Below are 23,221 nucleotides of genomic sequence, written 5' to 3'. Positions count from 1 at the left end.
CTTCCTGGCTCCTGCGCCCAATTCAGAGGGTTTCTTTTTCTTGTTCTCTTATTTTTTCTTTCTTTGGGGAAAACAGCTGTTAGAATGCACTTTCGAAGATACACTGCAGGGTCAGTAACTCTCCTCACCTTGGTGACAAACCGAGAGCCAAGGGAGGCATGCACGTGACTGCCCCAACGGCACTGCTGCTGTCACTCCGCACAGCCCTGCCCTGTGCAAAGTGAGGCCACGGCTCTGACCTGTCCAGGTTCGACACTGTGGCCCTGCAGGTGAGGATCACTTGCCATTTTCATCCAGTGGGGCTCTGTCCAGGTGTCCTTTGTGTTCAGGAATGAGACTCAGAGCCAGCCAGGGTTGAACTTACCTTTCCATAGGATCCTTGTCCTAAAACCTTCAGCAGCTCAAACTGGGAAGGGTCTGCCTTCTCGAAGCCCTCCTTCACATGATGGCTGATGTCAATCTCCTTCACGACTCCTTCTTCCTGCAAGAGAGCAGCATGGGTAAGAAACACAGCGAGGAGTCTCTCGGAGCCGCTTCCTCCTTCCCTGACGTTACCACGAGCCGGGGCTGCTATGGATTTTAGCGCTGGAGTTTAAAAGTTAAGACACCATTTAGTTTTATGGAATCGCCCTGGTGACGTGTGCCGTTATTGTGTGTACCCACCTGGGCCTTCACGGTTTGTTTTCTCCATTGACTTTTGTCATTTGGTCTTACTGGGACCTCAGAAAAATCTAAGGGCACTCTCAATAAAATCCATTCTGCTCTTTCAGTCTGGGCAGAAGTTCTGGAACGATGAATATAGCAGCTACGGAACAAAATGACCCCAAAGGGGCACTGACCGATTCCTACACGGAGAAGTGGTCTGAGAGCTGCGGACGGCTTGTTCTCCTTCTCCTTCCGATTCATGCCATTCCTAGAATTTTGTCAAAGCTAACGCAAAGAACACTTCACTGCCGTCCTATAGATTACATTTCAGAAGAAGCAGTCAGATAAGATTTTCTACCAGCCCAGAAAGCAAGGTTTCCCTGTGGGAAAAAGAGTCTATAAGTGAACTCACTGACAGAAAACACTACAAATTTTCCCCACAGAGCTTCCTGTCCCCAAAGTCATATGACTTCCCCTGTAAAGGGGTAGACCATCTGCCCAAGCGCCAGGCCTGGAAATGGAAAACCTGGAAAGTAGGTGTTTTTCCCCGCATGAGACTTTAGAGCCCAGCTGTTCCTTGAATTATCTCCGTATTTCTCTGAGATTCCTCTTCCGTTATCTATACATTCATACGCCCCTTTCTACAGTTTTCACAGGGGTGAGGGGCTGAAAAACTTCAGAAAGGGCTGGCTAAAACACTCATCCCAAAACAGCTACCGGGAATTGTATGCGTGGTGTGCTGTGGGAACCAGGGCCTTTCATTCACCGTTTCTTCTTCTCATTTAGAAACTGTGGCGATTTTCTCCTGAGACTCAGGTTATATATATTACTAGCTGGAAAGCGACAGAGGTGGGTTTCCCAACAGGGACTGACTTTAAAGCTAAATACCTTGGGGTGGAGGCACTTAGCTTTAAAGTCAGTCCCTGATGGGAAACCCACCTCTGTCACTTTCATATGAAAGTATTCACGCTTAGACTAAAACAGCTAAGGCCCTTGTTTTAGTCTAAGAGTGAATACTTTCACATGAAATCACAATTGCAATAATTTATGTTACAGTGTTTGAAAAATTCAGTTTCTCAAAACAGTTACTTATAAATCTTGTCATTTTACCTCCATGTCACAAACATAGGCACATTACACGTATGTAAAGTGTCCAAGCTGTGGAAACTCTCATGGATTAGAGGCCTATGCAGTTATTTTTGGCGTTTCCATTCTCACAGTTAAAGGAAACGCTTCCATCTCCATATCTTTAAGGGTTATTTGCTATTTTGGTAAAAACAGTGTTTTTGTTTGGGAAAACAATGAGTACAGCCAAAGTTGACTCTCTTTAATCCATCCTGAGGTGCATATGAGTGCAGCTGGAAGACACCGAATTACAATTTTGTTGCTCTGTAATTACTTCTTGAAAGAGGAAGTAACACGCTAGAGGCAGACCCCAGCCAATGGGCATTGTATTTAGATGCTAATTTGTGGGCAGACATCACATTTTAAGCCCTTCCTGGCTTCATAGCGCAGGCTTTCTGGAATTGCAGGACCACGCTAGCCACCAGGGACTGTGCAGCTTTCGTGGTGAAATCTCCTGGTTTACAGAGGGACAGAGAAAAACGAGGCCCCCAGGGCTCCACGTGTGTCACTGCCTGTGAGAACCACTGCCTTCCGCGGCTGCTGGAGGTGATGTCCTGCACAGAAAACAAAGCCAGGAACCCAGGTCTGAAAAAATTCACCATAGAAACATATACGCTATCTTTTCCCGTCATTGACTTACCAAAAGAAAAAAGAAATTGCTGACGATTTGTCATTTAAAGACCAACAAAATGCCCCTCTTCAGTTAATAAAACACTTTCCTCACAGCGGGTCCATTAACGTCCTCTACCTACAGGACTAGCATGAGCATGAGTCATCCACACCCCAGCCTCCCTCCCAAAATAGCTCCCAACATGCAGCTGTGTTCATGCGACGCCCACGCTATGAAAAAGGGATCACCACCAAAGCACATCCTTCTGTGACTTCACGGTGGTAACGTGAGCATGGCAACAGCTATACTGCTGAACAGAAAGTAAAATCCAACACTGCCCAGAGGTGTGGGGCAGGGGAGGCCCGAGCTGGCCAGGGAGGCTTCCTGCTCCAGCCACCACGCTCTCCCAGGGCACATTTCCCAGCCATTATGTACGATTCTTAAAGATTTCCAGTTCCTTCCTTTTCTTCAGCAGCAATTTGTGGAGGGTCTGAGGCCCACAGCTGTGGTGAATGAGCTCATGCAGCCTACGGGCCAGTCCCCTTCACTGCCTTTGTGGGACATGCCTTTGTAGGACTGGGCTCTGCAGTGAGAGTGACAGTGTCCAGGTCACCATGCCACCTGGCCATGCACGCCAGCACCTCTGGGTTCCCATGGGTGCTCCCCAGCTCCCAGGGCTTTAGGCCGGCTTCACACCTTCCTCAGCACATCCGAATTGCCATCCCATGCTGCCGCCTGCCTCCCTGTCCACACCGCAGCCTCCACTGCAGAAGTTCACCTTCCTGAGTCATTTCTTTGACGTTTCCAGTCAAAACCTTCTGCACAGCTGTCTCATAACATTTCAAGTTCTGTGCAGATTCTTGCTGTCAAAGTGTTTAAGGCAAATGTACCCAAGGGGCATACATAAGTTCATCTCCTAGAATGACATGAAAAACTTCAGTTTTCTTCCCTGATAATACAGCAATAGGGTTAATTTTTCATTTAAAAGCAGTAAGGTTTTTAATAGCAAAGAATCTGAAGTATCAATGGAACAATAATCCCAAGAGTGTCACCTTTTAGACTTTAGAATTCTGCCTTCATAGTGGCATTTTAGCTTGAACTTGCCTGAGGGTGCTTAATTTTGTTCTTCACTTTCCCCAAAATGAACACAAAACAAACGAAAGAAGATCTGGCATTCCCCGGAGTCAGCACGGACTCTGGGGTCTGTGTGAACAGGAAACAGCCAGATGAAGCCCGATTGCCGGACGCCGGGGCTGCCGCCCATGTCTCAGGACAGTCCTGCTTTCCAGATCCCTGCGCGGCAACTGCCCTAAGGGGCAGCTAGCATGAAAATGTTATTCACATTTCATTTTGAAATCTGTGCCTTTTCTCTTCTACGAGGCAGGTAATTTTATCAAGAACTTGATGTGGATTTGCATGCAATCCCTTAGGACGATCAAGTCTGTTCCCGAATCTGCTGCATCCATGGGACGATCAGGTGGTTTCCAGCACAGCCCTGTAAACAGTATTTTTAAAGCTAACTTGAGAGCTCCGGGAGGAGCAGCTGGGACCACGATCAGGTGCCAGCTCCGTGAGCAACAATTCCAAACATTTTGTAACGTGAGAAAGAAAAACTAGAGGTATAAACTGTTTAAATGACATTTGAGTGTGATAAAACGTGACAAGGAATTGTTAAAATTCCTGCGGAACTGCACTCAAAATTCCAGTGGCTGCAGGAAGTCCCGGGCAGGTATTTCAGCAGCCGCTGGGAGCAGCTGGGAAGTGGGAGAGACAGGGAGGAAGACGAGGGAGGCCGGCCACTGCGCCTCTGCACACCTCTCTCTGGGCCAAAGTCACGTTCTTAGGTCATTTCCTCTGTTCTGAATCATCTGCTCTTCATGTCATTAAAGGGATAATATTTATGAAAAGTGCAAATTAAAAGTTGCAGAATATTAGTGATAAAGACGTAGGAAATAAAAGATACGCAAGGGTTCACATTATTTCCAAAAAAGGAGAGAGGTCATTCTAGAAATCATCAATTCACATGAAGGACAGTAACTCCCAGAAAAATAACAGAATACGTTATTAAACAGGTTTATGAAGATGTAGAAAAGAACAAGGACAGCACCGTAACTCCGACGCAGGGTCCCATCAAGCCAGCTCCGCCCCACTGCTGATGGTGTGAATACATGAGCAGGTGGATGAGAGCCTGGCTTTGATGGCAGCACTGGCAGAGTCCTCCTGAATCCCAGGTGACTAAGAGGCTGGCATCATATAAAGGCTTCAGAGCACCACATCATAAGTCACTCTCTTAAGGCACAAAACCCAGACACGCCTGCTGAGGAACAGTATTGTGTTCTGGATGAATGTTCTGTGTTGCTTCAGAATCACCCCAAGGAACCTGTTAAAATGCAGATCCCAAGCCCTAGGTAAGGCCTCCTTGGTCTGGAATCTCTGAACATGGCTTCACCTAGAATCTGCCTTTCATGATCTCACCAAAAGTGCCCTTCCCAAGTCATCCAAATCTCACCCACTGCTAAATCCAGCGGCCAAATTTCCATCATCCATAGCACTGGACATGGCTGTTCACCACCTCTTGCTGGAAACCCTCCCCTCCCCTGGATTCCAGTATATCCTACTCCCCTGGGTTTGCTCCCACCTGCCCCTCCTTCTGTGTCTGCCGAGGTCGCCTCTCCCCTGGACACAGTCCCTGGCCTCCTGTCTCCTTAGTTAACCCCTCGGAAACTCATCCTGTCTCAGGGCTTTACGTACCATGTAAATAAACACTGAGAACTCTCAAATCTCAATCTCCAGCAGGGGCTGCTCCCTGAGGTCCAGTTCTAGAGGCCCATCACAGGCGACTGTCCTGGGTGTGTGCATGTGTGTGTGGCCATGTGTGTTCATGTGGAATGCACACACATGAGTGTATGTGAGGTAGACAGGTCTTGTTCTGGCTTTTTCTTATACGGGGACAGAGCTCCTTCAAGTCCCAGCTTTGTGCAGGCAGTGGGGCAAGAGGTCTGCCTGGGGCCAGCCCTGGGATTTGTGCCCAGCTCCCCGGCCCTGCCAGCCTCAAGTTCACCAGCTTGTCACCTGGCCTCCAGGAGAAAGCTGGCTTTCACCACCTCCTTGTTCTGGGTCCCTGCTCAGCATGGAGTTTGGCCTCTGCGTATTTCTCACTCACTTCCCGACTCACTCACACTTTTAAAATCCTTAGAGAGATACTTTATCCAGGACTTTTGTGTTCACATGAGGGCTGGCCATGCCTAGTCTACCATGCTGTAGAAATGGAAGTTCAGGGATGCTTTTAAAGGGACAGAAGATTCACTAAATGGCTTTTTAGCTTCTTCCTGAAGGGAAAAACAAGTGCACACTTGCTGACGAGAGTAGAGGGGAGCCTGCGCAGGAACAGCTCCGGAGCGCGAGATCCATCTGCCGCCTGACTCCTGACAGCGCGTGCGGCCTGGGCCTTTTGTCACCAGGAGGGCTGGCTACACCAGTGAACACATGCCACCTATGACAAAAATCCTCCAGTAGGCCGTTTTTGTAATTACTAATATGAAATAAAAATAACTACACATTTGAACCACAGACTCTAAGACCCAGAAGGAACTTCCCTTGTATCAGGTTGGGCATCTTATTATTCAAGGACCAGAATTCAGATCACCGGAGGCCCAGGATCCCCGGTCCCAGCAACGCTGCTTCCACCAGGGCCTAGGGCATTTACAGCGGTAGTGGCTTGCAAATTCCGGGAACTTCTCTGCTCTTTAAGCTGCCCTTTCTGTGTCTCTGCAAATGCGTCTGCTTTTCTGGTGTGAGCAAATGTGAAGTGAAAAGATGGGACCAGCTGCATTTGTCCAATCAACTCCTTAGGAAACCATTTCCACAGAAAGTTTCCCTTCCATTTCTAAAAAGCTAAATATAAGTGAGCCATTTACTGCAGCAGAACCTGTACCCCCGAGAATGAAAGACAGGCTGGTGACATGGGCGCCTGTTGGAATCTAGGTGAAACAAGATGGCTTAATTAAAGAGTAATAAATCTGCCACAGAATCACAGGAGGAAGGGAAGCAGGAGAAGGAAAGAGAAAGGAAAATACCAGATGCAATGTCAAGATCGCAGACAGAAGCTCTGAAATTTCAGGAGTGTGACCCTCTATGCTTGATAGAGCGGGGGCTTGCTCAGCGAGCCAAGGTTTCCTTTTCAGCCCTGGTCACTTTCAGAGCTTGGACCGCTTATCTTCGATACAATGCTCAAATGGATGCCACAGGACCCCGGAGGGAAAGTGACGTCCAAGAACAGGGTAAGCTCTGTTTCCTCATCCATCCTAGGAAATCGCTGTTTGTTTTTCTGACCAAAGTGCTTTAGCATCCAAGAGTGGTCACTGCAGTCACCACATACACAGTGACAGTCAACGAGTGGGCTGGCCGCTGGGGCTCCTTTCATCTTCAGGAGAAGTCTCCGTTAAAATACTCACTGAAGCTCCTTGGAACTGAGGCTGGGCTGAGTGTGAGGTGCTTAGAACACAGCAGCACTGAGTGCTCAGTATTACGGAAAGGAGGAGAAGCTGCAAAACCAGCCTCAGCACGCCTCTCCTTTCTTTTCTCTTTCTATCCAAACTCTTGCCTTTCTGCCTCCCCACCCCATCCCTGCTCATTTTAGTGACTGAGGTGAGAGGAATGCTCCCCCAGGACGTTTCCTCTCTGGTTTGAATGAAGCCCGCCACCCACCACTGGTTCTGCCTTCGGCTTCATTGTCTGTTGTTCTCTGGGATTCTTTTCCCTTCCCTCCTCAGCCCTTAGTCTGCTGGCATTTTTATAAATCACAGTCATTGTAAATTGGACTCTGAAAGCTGTGCTTATAAACGGTGACTGACAGATGGAGCGCCGCTTTTGCAGGGGCCTCCTTCCCACAGAAAAGATGTGCAGAGTGCAGAGCCAGGGCTCCTGCACACACGAGGGCTCCCAGTCCTGACCCGGCCACTCTTTGGGTGAGCTCATTCTAACCAACGCTCCGATCCTTCACCTCCCTGGGAAACGTCAGTGCGAAGTCCTCACAGAAGCTCGGGGTGTTGGTGCTGGTGTCTGACACGGTGTTTAAGGTGTGGCTCCTTGACCCTTCCCACTCCGTCTTGAAAACCATCTCCAATGATTTAATTTATAGAGACTAATTGCTAGCATGGGGGCATGAGACGGTAGCTGCCGACTGATGTGAGTGTATTAAGATGCACGGACAATCTCCGAGCAGCCTCAACACTTGGGGCTGATGGGACATGAATGCAGGCGAGGTCAAGCCACAGCGTTTCCTCGTGGAACAGCTTTAGGTGGGACGATCTCTGGTCTGAGCAGTGGGATAAGTGCCTAACGGGGCTGACTACATCTGTATTATTTCGCACAATTTAAAATAATGCCAGGTGAAAACCCACAGAGGGTGACACTGACACCAGGAGGCATGCCTGGTGTGCACCAAATAGCACATTATTTACGCCAGAGTGTCATCCTGACTTGGGAAACTAACATATTTTTTCTTTGTCTCTGAATATATAGTATGAAACTGCACCAAGAGATGAGAGAACACTGGCAACATAGGATTTAAAATTACAAGTGGAAAAACCTATATTATAATAAATTATGTGATCAGTATAACCAAGAAAATGACAGTCACATCCCAGTGAGACCGACTGGGATAAACTTCCCACTTCTTTACCAGAAAAGAGAAAACAGAATCTCTACAAATACTATCTTCTCCCAGACTCAATTAACTACATGTTTCCAATGTGATCTCATTCTTTTTCAAAAGCAACATGTTGGTGAATGTATGGTAAACACATCTATAAGAATAAGCTGCTGATGGCTGCGATATTTCCATTAGGCAGAATAAAAAATGCTGAGTCAACTGGGATGGAAAGAAAATGCACATCCCATGAGTGCCCAGTCATCGGGGACTCTGAGCTAGTGGGCTCTTCTCACTCAAAATTCGTTTCTTTTCCCTCCCTTCCTCCCTTCTTTCCTTCCTTTCTTCCTCTTCCTCTTTCTCTTCTCTTCGCTCTCTTTCTCTCTTTCTTTCTTTTGACAGGGCATCACTTTGTCGCCCAGACTGGAGTGCAGTGGCACAATCTTGCCTCACTGCAGCCTCAACCTCCCGGGCTCAAGCGATCCTTCCACCTCAGCCCAGCGAGTAGACAAAATTTGTTTCTATTTCAAGTGCACTGGGCAAAAATGCGAGGCTGTATAGATCAGGCCGTTCAGACACCCAGTAGAGGGATGCTTGCTGGGGTACCGAGGCCACTAACGTGCGTCCTCTCCAGCAGCTGAGATGGGAGTGCGCACGGGGCCAACTCATTCTGCAGCGCTGCAACACCACCAACTTAGAGGAAGGCAGTTTGGGCTCTGCAAGGAAATGCTGCTTAAGTCATGGGGTTTTTTTTTTTTTAAATGGTCCACCAAATTCATGGCAATCAATATCACAACTGATGGGGTGACTGGGAAAGTCTCACCCCTAAAATGGTTCCGAAAGCTCAGTGGCCGAGTGCCCACTCCCCGCAGCGGTGCTGGCGTCCGACCCGTCATGCACAATGTTTGTGATCTGGATAACAGCAGGCACAGCATAATCGTTAGGCTGCAGATCTGGGTGTATTATTCAAATTGATAACATCTTAGCAAATGGAATGATGTGCTAAAGGATCAGAAGAGGCCATTCTGGCGGGCACAGTGATGGCGGCAGCCGCTTCTCCTGCAGCACATGTGCAGCACGAGGTCGTGTTTTTGGAAAAACAGTAATTGTGCCTTATATGGAATTGTATATTAATTGTAATAGAGAGCAGTCAGCCACAATGCAGGAAAGGATCGAAGTAACTGAGTCGGTGTTTTCAAAAAAGAAATATCACTGTGAGTGGAAATGCACCTGTCCTATGGGGCGGACTGACGGGTCCTGAACAAAAAGCCTTCTTCTATTCTGTATAAATTCCACTGTCAACCAACAGGCATAACCTGCATGCCTTCTGATCCAGGGACCTCACTCCTCAGAATTCATCAAAAACATTTACACATAGAAAGCTTTAACATTATTTAAAGCATGAAGAAATAAGAAATGATCAAAACAGCCAGCAAGCGGGGAAGAAGAATAAGAAAAATGATGATCTTTCCACCAAATGAAAGTTTACATAGTTACAGTAATCAAGACAGTGTGTTACTGCTGAATGGCAGAGACACAGATCAATATAATGGAACAGAGGACCTAGGAATAGAAGCATTCAAATATGCCCAGCTGCTTTTGGGAAATCAATTCAATAGAGAAAAGGCAGCCTTTTCCACAAATGATTTTGGAGTACTGGACATTCATAGGCAAAAAAAAAAAAAAAAAGACATTTGACCTAAATTCCATCCCTTACACAATTAACTGAAAATGAATCACAGACTTAAATATAAAACATAAAGCTACAAAACTTTTAGTAGAAAATGTAGGAGAAAAGTGTCCAAACTTAGGGCTAGAGAAGAAATTTTTAGCCATGACACCCAAACCATAATTCCTCAAAGGAAAAACTGACAAATCCAACTTCATCAAAATTTAAACCTTTTGCTTTGCAAACACTCTGTGAAGGAGATGAAAAGACAAGCTATAGAGAGGGAGAGAATGTTTGTAAACCATATATCCAACAAAGGTTCTATATAATATATAAGAAATTCTCCAAAGTCGACGGAAAACAAAACAAACAATCTATTGGAAAATGGGTGAGAGAAGCAGACATTTCACCACTGCAGATACACAGATGACAATAAGCACTTGAGAACATGCTCAATATCATTAGTCATTAAAGAAGTAGAAAGCCATAATAAAATGTCACTACACACCCACCAGAATGGCTAAAACGAGAAGATAGTGACAAACATCAAACACCGAGGAGGATGCAGAGAAGCTGGATCGCACACGTTGCTGGTGTGAATACAAAATGTTCCAGCCACTGTAGAAAACAGTCTGGCCAGTGTCTTACAAAACGCAACATCCCAGCAAAGGTATTCCAGGGCACTTATCTCAGGAGAACTGAAAACTATGTTCACACAAAAACCTGTGCTCGAATGTTCATAGCAGCTTTATTTGTCACGCAAACACCCAAACAGCCCCAATGGTCTTCGATGAAAGAATGGTTTAAAAAGCTGCAGTACATCACATCGGAATACTATGCACCAATACAACGAATAAACTACTGTGAGTCACAAGGTGTACATATCTCCAGAAAATTATGCTAAGTGAAAAAAAGCCAGTCTCAAAGGATTATACAATGTATGATTCCATTTACATAATATTTTTGAAATGTAAAATAATAGAGGTGAACAGTTTAGTGGCTGCCAGCGGTGTGGGATGGTTGGTGTTGGGGTGTGTGTGTGTGTGTGTGTGTGTGTGTGTGTCCAGCATGAGGGTTCTTTGCAGTGCTGGGACAGCTCTCTATATCCTCATCGGGATGGTACTGCCACAAATTATACATGTGACATATTTGCAGAGAACTCACATACACACACACATAAGTACATGTAAAACTGGTAAAATATGAATAAGGTCTGCTGATTGTAGTAAATATCAAATTCCCGGTTTTCATACTGTCCTGTGGTTGCACAAGTGGGAGCCTGGGTAAAGGACACAGAACCTCTGCTATGTGTTTTGCAGCTTTCTGAGACTCTATAATCATTTAGAAATTTTAAAAATGGTAAAAAGTGATTTTATGTTTATTTGGCAACATTGAAAGAGCTCTGTTATAAGATTTAAAGAAAGCAGAAAAATAAATGTCAGTATATGATGATTACCATGACATTTTTACAAGGTAGGAAAAATACTTATGGAAAATACATGAAGATATTAGAAGTGATAGAATATATAAGTGATTAATTTTCTCCCCCTTGTTTTCTAAATTTCCTATACAGAAATAGAAAACTGGACATTTAAAATAATAAACTATGTGACATTCCCTTTGTTTACCCATTGCTATCCTATCCAGCTCCACTGAATTATAATAGAAAGTTCAGGCAAAATTAACTGTGAGTTTTGAAAAGCAAATAAGATCAAACAACTTGCTGCAGGGGAAAAAAATTGGAAGCCAATGGAAATAATTTGGATATCATTTGTGAATCAAAGAATAAACCTACTAATTGGTTAAAAAAAAGAATCAATATTTTTAAAGCTATTAACGTTTTTTATACTCAACACAAAAGATTCCTCTTGTGCATCAACATGGAATTTCCAATCAGGGTGCGGATGGAAAACATGAACTTCCCAGCACCACAGGCAGTCAGGGATTCAGTTAATAGATTTTTTCCTGGGAGGCAGGTGTCTCTAGGGGTGGGTGGCAACAATTTACTGAAAACTGACAAGCAAAATAACTTGTTTAAAAGTGAAATTAGGTACTACTCTCTGTAACACTAATTAGATAACTGTTATACGTTTATTTCTTTTACATTAAATAGTTTTCTAGATAGAAATATGAAGGGTTTAATTTTTTTTTTCAAAGGCATTAGGATTAACTCAAGCAAAATCAGCGACACTCCCTTTGATAATGTATGCGTGTGTTGGACTGATACTCAATCTTTGAAGCAAGGTTCAATGTGAGCGGTATTCCCCAGTACATAAATGAGATACTTGGGGCAATGGAAGGGAACTTCTTCTGCAATACTCTCTGGTCCTAACTACTTTTTCAGTTCCCAATTCTCCTGAGAGAGGGTTTCCAACGTGGCCAGTGGAGCTGATGTGTAGCAGGCGGCAGCCCCCGCTGTGTGCACTATTTCCTACCCTGACGATCCTTACAAATGAAATCCATATGAACAACAATCGACACTTCAGAAGAAGTTTAAGTGATTTCAGAGGTCACGTGCACATAATCTCTTAGCAGTTTCCAAGACTATTGAAAATATATTAAAATTTTGGACAAAAACCCCATTCAAAGGAGTTAACTAAATAAGCATCCTCTTTCTTTTCTCTTTAAAATAACTTAGTTATGTTACATTTTAAAAGATTATGAAGCTTTTTTTTTTTTTAATGTTAGTTGCAGCACAAAGCTCTGAAACGGCCCCACCAGCCCGCCGACCTTGCTACCGCCCTCCACCCCGAGCCTGCAGAATGTTTAGAGCTGGAAGAACGCGGCGCAAAGCGATACGGCGAATGGAATTACGTTGGCTGCTGAAATGCACACATGCAGTAGTTTCTCCCAACGTGAGCTACAAATTGCAGATTTCCCAACAGTCATGGGCACAAATAGGGTATTTCAAGTGAGGTAACAAACTGAAGTGGTTTACACAGTGCAATGTGTCCTTTCAGACTGTCTTATGACACACCTTAATTCCATCAGCATTTTCACTATCATTTGCCCGCACCAAAGACTGACAGGCTGGAGAGCCACACCTGGTGGATTTCAGCTATCTAGAGATCCTTGTTACCCAATGCCGTGGATTTCATCTACCTAGAGATCCTTGTTACCCAGTGCTGCTCAAAAGCAGCTCCCTGACCCCATAAACACAAGGGAAACCAGGGGTTGTGCATGCGTTAAATACAGTCTCCATTTCATGGGTCTCTGACCCCCCACGGGAGGGGCCACATTTTGTACTAATGCCTGCTTACCCCCTTCCGCCTTGCAAAGTGTCTGGTACCATCTTTCTCCAGTCTTTGTTCAAGGAACCAATGAAAACTTGTGACATGGTTTAGAGTGGTGCTTGGCGGTCCCCAGGAGGCCCTGCTCAAATGCCAGGCTGCAGAATCACCCAGCGGCAGGGCCTCACCATCACCATGACAGCCAATCCCTCTGTGTGGCAAAAGACGTGGGATTGAGAACTTTCCACACTCTGGAAGCCATTATTGGCATTGTACATAAATGTTCACGATCAAAAGAAATTGTATTATAAAAGTTTTTTTTTAAATGTACCTAGCTTGAGGTTTGGTAAAACGCCTTGGCCACATTCCCCAATTGCAGGCGTCCTGTTCTGCATCTGGACCACACGCCTTGCCTGGGAGAGACTTCAGTGATGGAGAAGACATCCCAAAAGGTTTCCGAAGCTCTCATGGCCACATGCCGAAAAGCCCACTGTTTATTTTAGAAAAGGTGATCTGGAAACTTGGTTAGGTAACTCATGCACTGAGGATGCTATTCCCGAATTGTTAAGTAGAAGTTTTATCATTTCCTATGCACAAAGACGACCAGTTCTTTTTCAGTGGCATAGCAGGGACAGGCCAACCACCACGCTGGTCCCTGGAGGCTGATGTGGGCTATAGCCTGGCAACGGCCACAGGTGGGCAATGGTTCTCTCCAGATTCTGCAGTCTGGCTCTGACATTCACCCAGTAGGTTTTAGTAAGAGTGTGACATCTGAATGGTTTATTCTTGTTAGCGTATGAACACATACCAACATAATATTGTGGAATGTCAAACTCGCAAGATAGGCTCAACTCATACCCTGGAGGGAGCAGGTGTCTTAGCCATTAACTCATTTTTGTTTTTGTTTTTATTTTTGAAACAGGGTCTCACTATGTTGCCCAGGCTGGTGTGCAGTGGTGTAGACACAGCTCACGGCTGTCTCGACTCCCTGGGCTCAAGTGATTCCCCACACCGCAGCCTCCCAAGTACCTGAGGCTACAGGTAAGTGACACCATGCCCAGCTAATTTTTTTGTATTTTCTTGTAGAGGTGGTTATCTCACTATGTTGCACAGGCGAGGCTCAAACTCCTGAGCTCAAGCAGTCTGCCCACCTCAGCCTCCCTGGGGTTATAGGTGCGACCCACCACACCCACCCTCTACTTACTCATGTTTATTCTCACTTTTTTTTTTCTCTAAAGTTCAACTCCTTAATGCAAGACCAAGCTTGGAAAAGAAACAGGAGTTAGGAGTTATTAAAAAAAAAAAAAAAAAAAAAAAACGGCACCCACTTGCGGTGTTCCTGAGCGGCAAGCTGCCTGGGCAGTGGTAAGGACTCAGTGACAACTCGCGGACCTGCCCCCAGCCCTCTCTCTGCTAGCTGTGATGTGGGCCAGTCAGCCCTGACTCAAGCTCACATCTTATCACACGTGCGGCTCATCCCATTGTTAGGCGATGCCATTGCTGAGCCAAACACAGGGCACTGCTTTAAACAGACTTGGCTAATTCCTGCACCCATTACAAGCTGATACATTAAAAAAGGAAAGCCAGCCTACTATCATCTGTTTTCAAATGTTTCCAAATTGCTCTTCTTTCTCAGAATGACAGCTTTGGAACATTAGCACAAATCCTTACTGAGATTTGCATCGGTATTCTTGGATCTTACTGAGAACTTAGCCCTGCTGAAAAACACACAGTTAGGTCAAAGTCTGTTCATGGGAAACTAGTACTCGCATCTCGGAAGGAGCTCTCACCTACAGGCTACCCCAAGGCAGTGGCTGGAAACTGCACCACTGCCTGTGTGTGAATCTGTCTGTCTCTCTGTCTGTCCTGGGAAGAGTATTTGGAACTTCCCAGCATGGTTCTTGGCGCTGCCATCACTGAAGCCACTGATGCAGTTCGTAAGCTCAGCTTTCTGCTCCTTCTTCCCACAGAGTGACATATTTTTCTTATTACACTTACAACTTTTCAAATAATGATGACCTGAGAAATGACTGCTACTCCTTTCCCAGAAGTAAGAGATCGTCATATTTTTGCTCATTCATGAACGTTTTCGCTTCTGTTTCAAGACTTGGGACTAATGTATTCCCAGACCGTCAGGCCAGTTTTATGAAGCTGAAAGTGATCTAAAGCTTAACCTTCTTCCTTTTGTTGTAAACATTGGATGCAAAGCAGAATTAACCATGGAACTAGAAGCTGCCGGCTGAATAAAAATCCCACAGGAATTTCTGTTCCTTTCTATTCCTCTTCCCAGCTCCGGATGCGCATCCTGTGTGGGGGACAGGAAGAAACGTTCAGGGACAGAACCTAAGTCACGAGGTCTGATTCGACGTGAGAACTCACGGCCGGCACGCAGTGGCCGTTGGGGGAGTCCAACCCCAGCATAGGACTCCATCCTCCTCCACTGCAGCCTGAAAGCAAGGAGCACAACCAACCTGCTGTCTGAAAGGGTTGTTTTTGTTTGTTTGTTTTTTGTTTTTTTTTTCTAAGCAAATAAGTCTGACCTCTCATCCCTAGGAAAAGCCTACTTATGACGAGAATTCTGACTTGCATCCGAGGAGACACGGCCTGGACCAGCAACTCCTTGGCAAGTCAGAAACACAAAGATTGCACGTGTGCTCAGGAAAAACCTCGTAAAAAGTCTCCAGTTTTACAAAGGTCAATTGGTAATTTACAAAACCTGATTTTGAGACGACTTTAGGAAACTGCTGCTTCTATCCTTTTTCCCTACAGATCTAGAATACTGTTCAGCAGAAAACATCAGTTTCCTAACCCCTATGTAAAAATTGATGATTTCTCTAGCAATTTGGGCTCAAAGACACTGTAATAGCTTGAACTAGAAACATACATCCTGAGCAGGTAAATTTCCTTTCTTCCCAGGTACGTGGTAGGTTTTACAATGGGAAAAGGGAGTCCTCCTCCAAGTCACAGTTATTTGTACATCTCTTCAGAAGGGGCAGGGGTGAGAGAAGAATTGCATACCAGCTTCTGGACAGGAATACAGTTCTAAGCAAGCATTAATTAGGCCACACTCTGGCCCACTCCCTTGTTGTGAAAAGTCACGTAGCTCTAGAAGCTGACCACCTGCACCCCCACCGTTCCGGGATCTCCAATCTTCTAGTCATAAAGCTTTTGTTTAAGGATCTCTTAAGATGTTTTTCAGACCCCAAATTCCAGCAGCCAGTTTTAAGATCCCCACAGAGGAATGAGATTGGTGTAGAATATAGCTTCTTCCTCTCCCTGTCCCACGAATTCACCCTGTACTCTTCCACCAATCAATGATTTCCACACTTCAGCCACTCCAAAAGCCTCAATCCTAACCCCAACTTCCTCGGGGAGGTGGATTTGAGGTTCACTCCCGTCGCCTTGTTCAGGGACTCTACGATTGCACCTCTTTCTCTGCTGCAACCCAGAGTCTTGGTGTACTGACTCCTGTGTGCATCAAGCAATGAACCTATTCTGGTTACATTTCCCCAGCTGCCTTTAAAGTTTGAGATGTCTATATTCTGAAAGGGGACGCAGAATCATCGTGGAGCAAGAGCATCCTTCTCCCCACCGACAGGTCCTTCATCCCGGCGTCAGGGGGGAGGGCTGCTGTCACCTCGCTTGTAGGTAATAATACATTTTAGGCAGACTGTGCAGAAAAGGAAGGAGATTAGGGGATGCTGCTCTAGGAAGGATGGACCAGGGCGGAGGTGACTGAGTCCTAGGGTGACAGCTGATAAAGGGAGCATCTGGGGGAAAACCGTTGGGGCAGTAAGCTCAGGGCTGGGGTAGAAGGGCCATGGCTAGAAGCCCTGGGGAAAGAAGAGGCAGTTTCTGATTCTTTCTCCTGTAATCTGGGGGTTATCCATACGCACTTATCTGGAGCTGGTCTTTGGGGAGCAGTGAACAGCCTGCTCCTGGACCCCCCTTCTATCTTCTGCGAAGTCCTGGATGGGCAGGAAATCAGGAGGAGGCTCTCTCCTGTGCAAGGGTCCTTGCTCCAGGCCCTACCTGTTGGGGGTCCCTGCTCAGATTCAGACAGAGCCTTGCCCACTGGGTGCAAATTCACTCACACCGACTCCTTGGCTCCACAGGTGACTGAGTGTGGATGTTATTGCATTTTCATTTTTCTTTGCTTGTGAGTTACTAATGACTTTTCCCCCTAATACTTGACATGTTAGAAATGGTCATTCCCATAGCCATTGAAAATACCCATGTTAATCTCCACCTCTGAGTCAATTGGCTTTTTTTGGGTGGGTCCGAGTTTTGCTCTTGCCGTCCAGGCTGGAGTGCAGTGGCGCGATCTCAGCTCACTGCAACCTCCGCCTCCCAGGTTCAAGCAATTCTCCTGCCTCAGCCTCCCAAGTAGCTGGGATTCCAGGCGCATGCCACCATGACTGGTTAATTTTGTACTTTTAGTTGAGACAGGGTTTCTCCATGTTGGTCAGGCTAGTCTCGAACTCCTGACCTCAGGTGATCCACCTACCTTGGACTCCCAGAGTGCTGAAATTACAGACATGAGCCCCCTTGCCCGGCCTCAATTGGCATTTTAAGCATGCTAACCCTTCATCATAGAAGAAAGTGAGTTTCCGTGAGTGAACTATGGTTGAGAACCACTTACTCCTGAGAAGACAGTAGAATCCCACCACTAACCTGTAGGAAGGAAGATTACCAGGTCACGCTGGAATAGACTCAAGAGTACAGAGGGGCATCTGCCATGCCCACATGAACACAGGACATAATACAAACCTTCCTTTACCACCGCAATAACGAAATCCCAAAGAGAATGTAACGTTACTGTTTGTGTGTGGAGCAGAACCCCTCTGAGCTCAGCTGTCTGAATCAGGCAGCATTATTCCAGGTAAGCCACCCACAGCCTTCCAGTAGCTCCACCAGAAACCCAAACAAAACACAACAAAAAAACCTGTTGGGGCACTCTTTGTGAAAGTACAATCCCCTAATAAACATTTTCTATTCCACCCAGGCGGATTTGGAAGCCTGCTGGAGGCTGGTATGCTGGGCATGGACTCAATGTGTGGCTGGCATCCAGGGCTCTGGCCACATCCACGAGTTCTCAGGCAAGTGCCAAGAAACCTGCATGCCAGCACCCGGACCACAGGGCATTAGCCAGGGCTGACTCGTCACACCGCACCTCGCCAAACACATTTTCTTTTCCCGTTGCCCAATGCCAAGTGACCGTGCTGAACAGCACCAGGACCACGGGCATTAGCCAGGGCTGACTCGTCACGCCCCACCTCGCCAAACACATTTTCTTTTCCCGTTGCCCAATGGCCAAGTGACCATGCTGAACAAGAGGGCACAAAGTAGAACCCGCCCTCCCTCTCTCTGCTAAGCTCCTCCCTGAGCTACGGCAGGCGGCTCCCACCCAGCCCACGGGCAGAGGCAGCTGCCTCTGTGCGTGCCGAGGGTAGCTCCTGCCGGGGTTAGGAGTGTGGGCGCAGAGCACACTTCCCAAGCACAGCACGCAGAGATGCTGCCCAAAACCCAGGTCAACACAGACACAGTCCTGGCCACTGTGTCCTCCACAGACTCAATGGTCAGGTGGCTGTGGTCACTCCGAAACTGAACTGTTCTCCCACTGAGCTGTGCCTCAACCCAAATTAACTTGAAGATCTGTTTACAGGGATTAAGGAAAATGAATGGATCAAATTATGCTAATATGTTCCTTTCCTATAATCCTAATTGAGTGATATGGTCTAGGCTTAGAGTTTCTCTGCCACCTTTGTCAAATGACAGAAAAATCACCTTTGTGTTTTTGTGTCTGTGTGTTATTAAAAAATGTTTTAATAAAGTATTATACCACATAATAGATATACAGAAAAGTCCAGGCAACTCATGGAAATAATACAGATATAGTACAAGAAAGTCAAGTTATTCCCAGGCAAACATCAAGAGGTCAAAATGAAACTTGAAATCCTTCTAGTACCTATATACAGACTTCTCTCACTCTGTGAATCCTCAGTATCCTAATATTTTCAGTAACAACTTGTAAAACATTTTAGCCCCAGTTCACCATCAAAATAGAAAGCCTGTTATACCAGTGAATGTCAGGGTTGTTCAGAAAAACAAAACCAGTAGGTGATATGTGTGTGTGTGTGGGGGGGGGTGTATAGAGGTATATATGTATACGCAGAGGGGTGTGGTGTGTGTATATATATATATACACACATGTGTATATTTAGGTGTGTATGTATGTGTGTATAGAGGTGTATATATGTATATATAGGGGTATGTGTGTATATACAGGTGTGTATGTATGTGTGTATGATATCTATGCATGGAGAGAGAGAGAGGGAGAAAGACAGAGAGAGAGAATGAATCAGCCCTTACATGCATAGAGGCTAATGGGTCCCAAGATCTGCAGTTAGCAAGCTAGAGACCCAGGAGGAACTGATGCTTCAGTTCAAGTCCAAAGCCAGGAAAACATCAATGTCGCAGCTCAAGCAGTCAGGCAGGAGGAGTCCCTCTTCCTCGAGGCAGGGCAAGCCCCTTTCCTCTATTCGGACTTTGGCTGATGGAGGCGGGCCACCCACATCTAGTGGGAACCTGCCTCACTGAGTTCAGTAAACCCATCCACACACACCCTCACAGACATACCCAGGATAAGGGTTGACTACATATGTGTGCATGCATGGCCAAGTTGACATATGACATTAACCTGCATCCCAAGCAGCATGTGCCCAGGGCAACACTCAAGGCTGGGCTGGGGAAGGGGGAGGGTGAGAGGCACGTGGTGTCTCAGCCATTCTCCAGCAGGATGGTAACCATGCGTTGGGTGGTAAATGTGCTTATGACATCACTGCTGGGGTCCCACGCTGCTAAAGGAAAAGGTTTTCTGGGAAAGTGGCAAACCCTTAGAAGCAGTGAGGGATCCCGCAGGCCTAATAAAGCCCACACCCTGGAGAAAGTCTACAGTCACGAAGCATCGCCAGTGCTGGCGGGACACGTGACCCCATGGTGACACACAAGCTCTGACGTCCTTGCTATGAAGGTAAATTTAGTCTTGAGGAAACATTTGGTGTTTCAAGTGCTTTATGTGAGGCAGAAATTCTTGGTAGATTATATTGGAGTTTCAGAGTTTTTGTGTATTTGGGGAAAAGGATTGCGCTTTTGAGTTAGTTGAGCTAGGAACATACAATTTTTGCCATTTAAAATAAAGGCATGTGGGCTCCTGATATTCATAAATTCCTATCCTCCATCTCTTCATGAGGATTAGATCTGGGTTAAGAAGGAGGCTTTGGACCTGGAATACAACACACCAGAACTACCGTATCATTCTATAGCGGGCAGTGAGGGCAGGGATTCAGCAGAGGAAAAGAGCTCTGCATTTTCTTTCTCAACGCACAGGCTGGCAGCATGTAACTCAGGAGAAAATACATGGGTAGGCGCGCATGACATACAAATTTCATCAGAGCTGCCTCATACTTCAAATGTGCACCAAACACACAACCTGCATCCTAAGCAGCATGTGCCCAGGGCAACACTCAAGGCTGGGCTGGGCTGGGCTGGTAAGGGGGAGGGCTTCCAATGCTTCCTGAATGCCAAAATCATTGCATCAGAGCCAAGCCGAATGAGGCAGAAGCCCCCGTGCTAAGTGACCAATGCTTCCCTTACTAAGTATTAGTTAATAATGACCGTGCTGTAAATCACTATACCATATGTCCAAAGACATCCCCAGTGGCCTGGTGAGTGACTTTCAGTAACCTGTAGAAGTAAAAACGATAAGCATGGCCTCCTAAACTCTCTCCTATCCAGAATCCAAACTGAGTAACATGGTCTGGCCTGAGTTTCACTGTTACCTTTGCTGAATGAGAGAAAAATCAGCTTTTGTGTTTTCGTGTCTGTGTTATTAACGAAAAAGGTTTTAATATGTATTATATTATGTATTAGATGTACAGAAAAGTCCAGACAACTTAAGGAATTAATAGAGAAATATTACAAGAAAGTCAGGTTTTCCCCAGGCAAATATCAAGAGCCCTCTTAAAATGTTACCTAAAAGGAAAAAAACTATGCTAGAACAAGACCCGCAGTTTTACAAGAACTCTCAGGAACTTTATTCTAATGGTATTTTGAGAAGAAACCAGGAAAACATGTACATGTAACTTACAAAGATGCAAAATGCACGGCCTTCCCTGACACTACCACTGTGACATCCACAATCGGCATTATTTAGACTGAGATTTGAGTCTAGACCACCCTCTCAGGACAGTACCAGACACAGCAGACATCAGACCACACCTGCTGTCCACAGGCCATGGAGAGAAGATGCCAACTAATCAGCTGGGCGCGCATTTCTGGCCCTGCGTGTTCTGCGGGGGAAGGGCTCTATCACCAACGGGCCTAGTTCCTGGGATTCCAAGCACATATTTCCAGCGCACTTACATGAAATACAGATTTTTATTTCAAAGAACAACTAGTATTAGTATTTCTTTTAAGGTCTTAACAAGTACCTTACACTACAATAAATAATAACCAAATACAATGAAGGCAGACAAAAAAGATAAATTATCATTCCAACGAGAGGGCTTACAATTGTTTTCCTGACAGTGAATGTTCAGGCACCGTGCCAGAATGCAGCACAGAGAACAATGATGCATGCCATACATTTCGCTTAAGATACGTGATCAGAATTCAGAGGAGACAAGAGTCTTAATGTGCTTAGGGGGCTTTTGAGGAGGGAAAATCACAAACACGCACCCATTGTGACAGGGAAATCACAGCAGAAGAGACACGAGGTGGCCATGAACCTCCAAGGCCCCGCTTGGTGGGAGGGGAGGGCGGGGGAGGAGGCAGCCTGGGCAGGAGGGCGCAGGTGCAGCATGCCCAGGTGAACAAGGACCGGTTTCCTACGCCTGCATCTGCACAGCTTTTACAACACTCTGACTTTATGTTTTTATTATTTCTTAACCCTTCCCCAAGCATACACCAAAAGAAATGCCATCAATGGTCACTGCGTCTTGAGCAAGTGGCTCATTCCGTGGTCCTTTTGGGGCATACTTCTTAGCCCAATAGGGTGTTTTCTTTCCCTGAGACTAATCCCATTCACTCACATGTGCATCAGTAATCCACACCCCCACTAAGTAAAGCAAGCTTTTGCAGGCATCGATCAGAGAAAAGGGTTCAACTTATCCACCATGAAAATAAACAACTTAGGGCTACTGTTTCCAGTAGCAAGAACAATCATGCAAATGGCTTTCCTCCAAGCTGGAGGCATGTTTCCTGGGTGCACCTGTGCACACACGCTCCCCCTGGAGCCTTACACGCCTCATTCAGGAGACCCTGGAAGGCCAGCGGGTAGGAGCCCCAATCTGCAAATGCATTTTCATTTTCACTCGTCTCAAGACTTTCCCTCCATCCATGGAGGATGAGACCCTATGCCCTGCTCAAGGTCCCCGCCTTGTCCCCGATACCTTGAACTCTTGGTCTTGCTCCTTCCTCCCCTGCACCAGTCTTCAGCCTGCTCCCCTTCCCAGGCCTGCTTGTTCCCCGCCAATGGATCCCTTCCATCCCATAAAGAAGAAAATCTGTTGAGCTTGGTTCCTCACTGCGTGCTGCTCTATGCCCCTAGGGCCGCCCCATCCTCACTGCCAAGCCTGCTCTGGGAGTCACCTAGACTCTCTTGTCTGCTTGACCCTGTGAGGGGAGTTCTGGGGCAGTGCTGACCCATGAGAGGTTCGAGGAGGCAGGACGGCTGGAGGGCTGTTAGGAAGGAGGCTGCTTGACTCTTGCTTTCAAGTTGCGGTCACAGTTGGCATGCACCTTGTCCCAAAGCCTTGGAAAAGTCTGTTGTCACCAGGGGTCTCCAATCTGCTGGCTTTCCTGGCTACGTTGGAAGAACTGTCTTGGGCCACACATTAAATACACTAACAATAACTGATGAACTAAAAAAAATTGCAAAAAAATCCCATAATGTTTTAAGAAAGTTGACAAGCTTGTGTTGGGCGGCAGGTGGCCGATGGGCTTCGGGGTGGACAAGCTTGGTTTACACACAGGTTTTTGAGAGGGGGGCTTTGGAGCAATCACAGAGAAGCAACTGGCTTTCATACCACACAGCCCAAGGGAGGAGAGCGCAGCCCACAGGAGCCAAAATCATAAAAGTGAGTGTGTCCGGAGCACACGTATGTCAGGCACCATGCAAAGCATTTTGCAAACATTACGTCATTCAATCTTCAAAGCAAGCAGAGAGGAAGGATTGCTGGCTCAACTTTAGAGAGCTGGGGAGGGAGGCACACAGTCACTCGAAACTATAA

General features: G+C 46.2%; 1 protein-coding gene across 6 annotated transcripts in view; it reads right to left on the bottom strand.

Moving 5' to 3' along the window:
- The window catches only part of RPS6KA2 (ribosomal protein S6 kinase A2), a 447,811-nt gene that overhangs the window by 124,177 nt on the left and 300,413 nt on the right, over positions 1–23,221 (bottom strand). For 5 of the 6 annotated variants that reach the window (XM_032253221.1, XM_032253224.1, XM_032253226.1 and 2 more), the window contains one exon: positions 365–481. In XM_032253221.1, the coding sequence (XP_032109112.1) occupies positions 365–481 (117 nt within the window). Of the gene's footprint in view, positions 1–364; positions 482–663; positions 1,470–23,221 lie in introns of those variants that run through there. The other variant, XM_032253220.1, reaches the window with a different exon arrangement.

Source organism: Sapajus apella, unplaced genomic scaffold (assembly GCF_009761245.1).
Source record: "Sapajus apella isolate SASKATOON/1434 unplaced genomic scaffold, GSC_monkey_1.0 scaffold82, whole genome shotgun sequence".
Classification (NCBI taxonomy): Eukaryota; Metazoa; Chordata; class Mammalia; order Primates; family Cebidae; genus Sapajus; species Sapajus apella.
This window is presented reverse-complemented; position numbering and strand designations above follow the sequence as displayed.